Genomic DNA, 8,828 nt, shown 5'->3' on the forward strand with positions numbered 1-8,828 from the left:
AAAGCAGCATTTACGGTTTAACTTTCGGACTCAATTTCATGCAATTTAGCGAGTCCCAAATGGGCTGAAAATTGACCATTTTCATTCGATTCGCATTTCGCAACCGTATTGAGCGCAGAAAAGTTGTAATACAACCAGCTTATTGCAGAACTATTTCTTGCCTAAAAGAGGACGATTTCAAGAATATTGGATTAATCTAATTATTTAGCGGTTGTTCTCCAATATTGAGTTAGTCAGTCGGTGAAAAGAATTGCCATTTGGACCATGTGCTACGTCTCGGAATTCCAAAAGATTTTAGATTCTAACTACACTAGGATAGCTCTTTCAATGAGTTTGAACTCATTAGATTGATAGATGTCCTTTTTCTCGGAAATACCAAGACATTTGAAGAACAAAATTGCATTGCGTTTCTACTTTTACTAAGGCCTACGTATATGCAACAGTAGGGCAAATTCTATTTTTCAGGCCTTTCCGAACTATTTTTTTATCCTTGTGTACATTTGCTCCTAAGGAGAGTTACTTGAGAACACCGAAGTAGTTGTTATAGTTCAAAACTGATCTTGCATCAGATATACAATGATGGGGCTCATTCCGCTTTCTTGAAAAGGGGGCGTCAGTGTAATGCAAATAAATTGAACTTGGAAGTATTATTGTCACAGAAAGACAGCACATGTTATTGAATCATTTGAGCTGTGTTTGGGAATACTGCAGGGGTACAGAATGTACATAAGGCTTAGAAAGTAGATTAGATTTTGGGGGCGGGGGGGGGGGGGGGGGACTGATAAGGCTACGACCGGTAAATTGACTACCAAGCCGTCGACAAAAAATAATATTGAAATTATGAAGCGGTCCTGAATCCCCCTGGTAGATATTCTTTATTTTTGCTTCAAAATTTGCCTGATACGTTTTCTATGTTCACTTTGTGTTTAATAAAAATAAAAATATGGAAAGAAATTGGAAATTATGTTCCTTTTCGTTTCCGGAAGTGTGTTAGGCTACTTACAGATTGCAAGTTTTTAACGGTAAGCGAGACTTCGGAATTCTAAGGTAACAGACGAAAAAGCTTTACGCACATAACTCACTGTGCAATTCTTAAAACTTTACGGTTTTGATTTATGTATTCCGTTGAAAAATATTTTAATGCTTGCCAAAACACTTGACAATTTTAAACTTGACTTGATAAATTTTACTCTAAATATCCAGAGCTCATGACACCAAAACTCGTGAATTGATATATGGGGCAGGGAACTGAAATTAAAAAAAAAAAAATGATCGGAGCCCAATTTGGAGTAGAGTACATTTTAATTAAGCCATGAACAGTGTTTTCATGCTGTGCTTCTTTTTTTCAATTAATTTTTATGGTTAGAACGTAACGGACCATCTAAATTGAGATTTTCAATAATTTGAAGAAGATTTAGGACTAGTAGCAGAATGCAACTTTTTCAATCCGTCTCAATATTCTGACTTACATTGCTGTGGACTGACACGTTATTACGGATACTGGTGTTGACCTAATCTGATAGTTTCACTGGAAATATTTTCATCAGTGGAGTTTGGTAATTCCTCGACGAAACTAAGTTAGTTTCTTGACACTTTCGTGATTTACGGTAAAGTTTCAAACCGATTAATTCAGAGAGATTACAGAATCGATAATCAGGAAATCAGGAAATAATTGAAAAGGAAAACTAATCTGAAGAAATATTTATCAACCAAGATTGCTCTTACCTCAGACTCACGAAAATTAAACTGAAGTAGTGAATCGTTTGCTTTCTGTCAATTTAGACTGAAGTTATTGTGGGACGGACATTCATAAAGTCGCTTAACGGTGCTATTTGACGCAAAACTATTCCCAAAAACTATCATCAGGGCAACTGAGTCGAATTTTAGTTGGTCCGCTAGTTAAAGTGTTGCCGAATCCTTTGGAGTTAAGGGAACTAACCGCCTTTAGTGCCAACAATGGTTACCGCTTGCAATTGATGACATAGATGAAGAGGAGCGGAATATTTCATGTGAAAATTCTCCTCACTAATTGGAAAAACTACCTCCTTGCGGAAAAAATTCTGAGGCCGCTATACTGACAAGGTGACGCATCTTCCTTATTCTAATTTAACAGTTAACACCTTAACTTACTTTTTAATTTTCCGGGTCATTTCGTGACAATTTACTTTTTCAATTAATTGATTAGACTTTTAATCATTTTTTTTCACATCTTTCAACCTTTTAGTAAATAGTTCTATTTAAGGTCATTCCCCAGTATTGCATTGCGCATCCTTACTGCGCATAATTTATGGCGTCATTAGCGCGCGTTCGTGCACGCGTACATTGAAAACATAACGGATTTGCCTTGATATTGAGTTCTGTCCGTTGAAAAATGGCTATAGCCCACTAACGAGATCGGGCACCCCAAATTTTTTTTCCAGTCATTTTAATCAACTAATCATTAGCTTTGCGTTAGAAAAGACTGATCTGATTTCTATGTTTGAAAATTGAATAAATAAGAAAAATAGCAGCTGCATTTTAGCCTTTTCTATTTTGCAGTTTGATAGCCGTGGCAAGCAATTTGGTTCCAATATGTTAACAAAGATTCAGCTGTCTGTCAAAAGCAAACTTAAAAAGTTTATTTGTGTCCGACACAAGTATTGACGGTAGTTTGAGGCGTGTTTTCATGAGTCTGGGCTCACAAAGAGGTTACAATAACTTGGAATGCGTTTTTGTAATAAGCATTAAATAACGCTAAAATGCGACATTATCAATGCCTCACTGCTCCTTAATGAGCATGGGCACCCCCCTTTTTAATTTTATAATTTAAGTTCTCATATGATAAATATTCACTGGACAAAGTTTGAACAAAAATCTATGTGTAGTTTTATTTCAGGGAAATTACCTTAACAATTAGATTATGAGCTCGACTTTCTATGAGGACGAAGGCGAATAGAGAGCGACCGAAGGCGAATAGAAAGCGAGTAATCTAATTGTTTTAGTAGAATTCTAACTGAAATAAAAGCAAATTACGGTTTCCAATTGTTTTTCTGCGTATTAACAAAAATCGCACGGATTAAATTGTCATTGAAAATTTGCAGTTGCTTACTCACGCGCATAATTTTTTCAATACTTTCAAGCTTTTAAGGTGGCTCAAAACAGTTTCCAGCAGTTAGATTTTGATGGGTTATTAGAACCACTCTTTATCACTTGATGCTACAATCGTGGTATCAAAAAAACTGCCCAATCATTGGTGAACATGTTGTTATCATTTTGGTGACACAGTATGTTACGATAGCAACAGTAGGACCTGCAAAAAAACCATCCTTAGTTTAGCTTTAGGAGCTTATAATTCTAAAAAGGCACGGTGAAATTTTATATTATCAAATTTTAATAACCATGATAAGACGCAACTTTTAGCAAAGTTTTCAAAAAATCTGTACATAGAATATGTTTTAGTTACATAATTGTAAATAAAACAAATCTATAACTTAGTGCACTGAGGGAACATTTATCGGTCAAAAATGCCCTTACCTCAGATTCACGATAGCAAAACTGGCGAAAGCGAACCTCTAAAATTCGTTTGCTTTTTGTCGATTTAGCAAGAACTTGTCGTGGGACTGGCATCCATAAGGTCGCCTAACGATTCAGTTTGACGCAGAATTACTATTTGTGTACTGTAATCAGGGCAACTGAGTTCAATTTTTATTGCTCCTATAATCTAAAGGCTGCCAAATCCTTTGAAGCGAATAGAACTGCCTTTAGCGACAACAATGTTTACCGCTTTTAATTACAAGGATATGAATGGATAGTAGCGGAAAATTTCGTGTGGATATTCTCCACGCTAATTGGAAAAAGCTGTTTGCGAGAAACAATCTTGGGCTGCTTCCCTTACCGGATGGTGCAGAATTCGAAATTTTTATTTAGCAATTGATGTTTTTTGCGATATTTTTATTTTTCCGGGTCGCTTCGTAATAATTTACTTTTTCGATTAACTGATCAGACTCAAATTATTTTATCACAGCTGTCAAACCAATAATTGTTTTCATCTAGTGAATAGCGTTATTAATATCTAGATATCGACTTTTCTTATGATTTAATTATTTGGCTGATTTTCATAGGGCACGCTTTTAAAATTCTGACATTTAAACTAATTTAAAAATATATGTATTTTATCAGGGGTGTTAAGAGTAGCCCTAAATGTGTTTAGAAGGAGTGTTGGCCAGTTAAACGATAATGAGTATTTCGAGACGAAGAAAAACTTTGTTCATTTTCGAATTAACGTAATTTAATTAATCTCATTCTTTATTTTTTTTTAGAATGTAAAAGGCAAGAAGAAATCGTGAAATTCAAAACATAATCAGCAAAAACTAAGTAGGAGAAAATTATCGAAACTAAACCTCCTCTAAACCTTTTGAATTTGTAACATGTGTACGAAATCTTAGTCTGTGACTATTAACCCTTAAGCGGTGCTTCCTGTGACGCTGAAATTTTTTTTTATTATTGTTCTTTTTTTTTTCTTTTTTTCATCGAGAGAGAAGTAAGATATCAAACACGAGAGACAGTGCTTCATCGAGATATCCAAACAACGAGAAGAAAATACGACGCGGGGTGTTTGGATAGCCAATGAAACTCTATCTCGAGTGTTTGATATATCTTCTCAATCAAAACAAAACCTAAGGAGTAAACGGAGAAGTAAAATCGTCAAAATCTATGCTAATTAAGACCAGGAATCCAGACCACGTTCATAGTTGTCATTTCTTTGTTTTCACTTGATGAATTATCAGTGAGTTTGAGAACCTAAAATCCAATCAAAATTTCTTATAGGAATCGTGTGCTTGTTGTCGATTTATCCAGAAATTATCAATATGGAAATGATACTCGTAAAATTGCCCTACAATGCCATTTATCACAGTATCATTTGCCACTGCAGTCAGGGCAACTGAATAATGAGGGTTGCCGACTCGCTTGGGAGCGGCCTGTGGCGCAAACAAAAGTTTCCGCCTTCATGCAATTAAATGTGTAAACGGGAGATGCGGGACATTTCATGAGAAAATTCTTAAGACAAATAGGAAAGACTGCTTGCTCGCAAAAATGTGATCCACCTTCTTGGATCCGCCATCTTGGATTTTACTATCTTAAAAGGTCAAAAAATAATAGAGATTAATACAAAATAAAGATTTTCCTGAGATGAAATACAATGATGGAGATTAAAAATCATCCGCTTTCCTAAAAGGGGAGGGAGTGTTAATTTAGTCCAAAGAAATGTAACTTGAGAGTGATATTGCCGATGAAAGATGACATTTGTCACTAAATCATTTGAGTGGCTTTCTTCTTAACCGTTCCAGTTTCGGACTTAGTTTGAAGACTATTTAAATGTAGATAATAATAATAGCAATAATGATGATGATGATAACAATAATAATAATAATAATAATAGTAATAATGACGGCTTTGTTATCGTGTCAATTACATCTAGCAGTGGAGACGCCCCACTGCTAATAGGGGACACCTAACTAGAACTACCTAAAAATAATGTACAGAAAAGTCCTACAAGAGAAATTAAAATTATGAGTTACAAAGATGTTGCCTAGATCTAGCCTCCGTACGTGGGTCTTAAACTGATGGAAGCTGAAACAAAAATCTGTGAAGAAGATCCAGGTGACGTCTGAGCCACAACGACAAGGACCCTGGAAGTGACATTTTTTTCTCAAAGCAAGTAGATCTAATGGAGAACAACTTAACTCAAATGAGAGCTATTGAGCAGTACTTCCATGTGGCGTTGTTTATTATGCTCATTAATATGACTCAAGCTCTTATGCTGATTAAGATTAATGTAGATTATTACAGCAGTGAATTAAATTCTACAGCTATAGTATGTGACCATTCCTATAAAACCTTTAAAGCAGCACTTCCCATGCTATTGCTCATTAAACAGTACGCGCTCGTTTTGACTTTTAGCCGTTCAATGACACCAAACGGTTGGCAAATTTTGCGTCACGTTCAAGTTTGGTTGGAATCGCAGGATATCGACTTTGTGTATTTATCTCACGGTGTAATTTAAGGTCTAGCTGCTTCTCTGTTACCTTCAGGATTGTCTTACCTCGCTTCACATTACTCGCGGCTATTAGCATGGATCGCTGCCATTGTTACCACGACGGACGAAAGCTGCTGCGGATCTTCGTCATCTAAGGACTTGCTGCATGTATCAAGCGTGGGAGCAGACCATGACCTTTTCAACATAACCATACTGGGTGTGTCATGAATAGAATCTAAAGCATCTTTTAGATTACAAGATGCTGATCTTGTCAAGCGTTCGGTACGTTTTCCTACTATGTGCAAATCTGACGACCTTGATAGATTCTTTCGGCTGAAAAATTGAGCGGCACCATCTGCTCACTGTGTTGCATGAGCCTTTTTCATCCCTAACAGCTCGCGAATAGCGTTCCTAATACGGTGGTCTCTATAACAGTCAAGGAAAGGATTAGATAGAGAGCTCAACAGCCGCACTCCGTGTGTATACCGGATAACGGCATTGGTACGAAAGACTGGCACGGCATTTCGAAAGATACCAATGACAAATAATGGCATAGATGAGGATATTACCGCAGCAGTTAGCAAACCAGTTGTCTTAACAACTTTGGACTCCAGTCTTGCTTTCATTAAAACTTTGATTTGAGACATTTCGTTTAGTTTACGATTGCGTATTCCAATATAAACCTTCCGATAAAAGAATGCAAAAAGAAATAAACAACCACTTAAAAAAACAGACTAGCCAGCTGCAATGCTGCTCAAAATTGCACCATCCCTAAAGACCACTTGCATAATATAGTTTGCAACCGTTGGGAAGAGCGCAGAGAGCCAGGTAGCTATCGCAATCTTCTTAAGCCGGCCATTTGTAATGATAAGATTGTAGTTCATCCATTTTTGCACAGCCACGTACCTCTCCCAGGCAATGACGTTCAAGTTGATGGAGGGTAGCCGAAAAGAGTAAAGGGAAGAAGAAAAGATTCACAGCATGTAACATACAAGTATGCTCAAACGAAACTTGACTAAATGTAAAGAAATCAATAGTAGCAGATGTCGGCATAGCTATAATGCCAACTAGGAGGTCCGTAACAGCCAGGCTTGACAACATAATGTTTGAAGGTTTTTGTAGCACTCTTCTTTGCTTAATCGCTAAGATTATGAATGCGTTCAAAAGCATGGTTGGGAGTGAAGCCAGGACCGTTATAAGGCCTATAATCAAGTCAAAAGCTGAACCACCAGCGTCTTCCCATGATACGCTCAGTATATACCTGCAATAAAACGTTGAGCTGGAAGAATTGATGGTAGTGTTAGTGTTGTTTAGATCCATGCTGTTACCATCTGAAGAGAAAAAAAAGAGAAAAAAATGGTAAACGAAATAGAATTCTCTTGAATTTTATACACTTTAATTTTGGGTGCTAGAAATCGAAGAAATCGATTAAATGTTTCTTGCCTGAAATCAGGGCTGAAAAATGGGAACAGAGAGCAATAAATTGAATCGGGATACCTTAATTACGAGAAAGAAAGAGACATGTTGTCGATCCAAATTGCTCTCACCTTAGATTCTCAAAAACAAATTGCAATGATTGGGCGCAAAGAATCGTCCACGTTTTAGATGGCAGGTGTCTATATAGTATTTGATAATTAAGGAAATATGTTTGAAAGACACGGAAATTCCAAGTGGTCTTTAAATGTTTGAAGGGTAGCTAGCTGATTATAGGCCATTTTATAAATTGAAACATTGCAAAACTCAGTAGTACCACTTTGAATTAACTACACATTTGGAAATAGTTCCAAAAGATTTGAATTTGAAATTAAGAGAGTGTCTCTGTAAGAGCGGTCCGGTCGATTTTGCTTGAGACACAGATTTAGCTTATTTCTTGTGTGTTGTAAGACATTGATGTACCTATACTAAAACCACAATCCGTTGGATCGGATCTCTTTATTTTTCAGAGTTTTACGGAAATTAAATTTCAATCGAGCGAAGGCCTGTCGTGACACATTTTAAGACTTAAATTTGAGACAACTTTGGAGGACAATTTACAAAAAACTGCGGGACTCAGCAAAGAGCAAACACCACAGCCATGTATATTAACTCTATCTTATCCATCGAGGTGACTTTCGTGAACATCACGTTTTAATCAAGAAAACAGGAAGACTTTAGTGACACCTTATCGGTTCGCTTAAAGTGCCTATAACCCCAAAACATTTTTTTCGCCTAATCAAATCTCTGTATGGAATTGGGAAAAATGTCGCAAAAATTTTTGAATTCGGTTAAAACCCGAATTTTTTACGAATTTTTAAAGTTGGCGCTGTTAAGAGCACGACCGAGCATTCGGGAGAATGGGACTAGTGACGTCATTCCAGGCCATTGCCAGCGTCGCTCCAGTATAAACTCTCACGTTGTTTTGTGTGTGGGATAGAGTACTGAGGGTTAGTTTTTCGTCAAAAGAACTTTTATTTGACTCAACAAAAGTTTGAATATTCAAACGTACTTATAATGTCTTCCAGCGATTCTAGCTATGACTCTAGCTCGGACTCTGAGGCCGCAGAGGTCGAGGTCGAGTACGACTTAGAAGTCGAGGGTTCATCAAACCCGAGCGAACACGAAACCTCAGATGATGAACCAGATGCCTATGCGAATGAGCCGATGGCAGACGAGGAATGGCTGGCTCAATATGAAGAGGAAAGAAAAACGGAGGAAGAACTAGAGAAGAAGCTTCAAAACCGATTAAGTGGATCAGAGGAAATCAAAGAATGGTTAGTTGGCATTGTTTTGCGTTGCTAGCGACGCGTGGCGACGCGCCATTTGCAAGTTTACG

At 37.1% G+C, this 8,828-nt stretch overlaps 1 protein-coding gene and 1 pseudogene across 1 annotated transcript in view; one reads left to right on the forward strand and one right to left on the reverse strand.

Annotated features, from left to right (window-relative positions):
- Nucleotides 1–6,007: 6,007 nt before the first annotated feature.
- Nucleotides 6,008–7,417, reverse strand: LOC149108929 (5-hydroxytryptamine receptor 1D-like; annotated as a pseudogene).
- Nucleotides 7,418–8,188: 771 nt separating this feature from the next.
- LOC149108930 (uncharacterized) overlaps nucleotides 8,189–8,828 on the forward strand; it is an 892-nt gene continuing 252 nt past the window's right edge. Inside the window, exon 1 of the mRNA XM_089294569.1 lies at nucleotides 8,189–8,766. Coding sequence (XP_089150695.1) covers nucleotides 8,507–8,766 — 260 coding nt within the window. The 5' untranslated portion in view covers nucleotides 8,189–8,506. The remainder of the gene's footprint in view (nucleotides 8,767–8,828) is intronic.

The sequence above is a fragment of the Orbicella faveolata genome, unplaced genomic scaffold (genome assembly GCF_042242905.1).
Source record: "Orbicella faveolata isolate gen_17 unplaced genomic scaffold, um_ofav_v1 contig_25, whole genome shotgun sequence".
Taxonomy (NCBI): Eukaryota; Metazoa; Cnidaria; class Anthozoa; order Scleractinia; family Merulinidae; genus Orbicella; species Orbicella faveolata.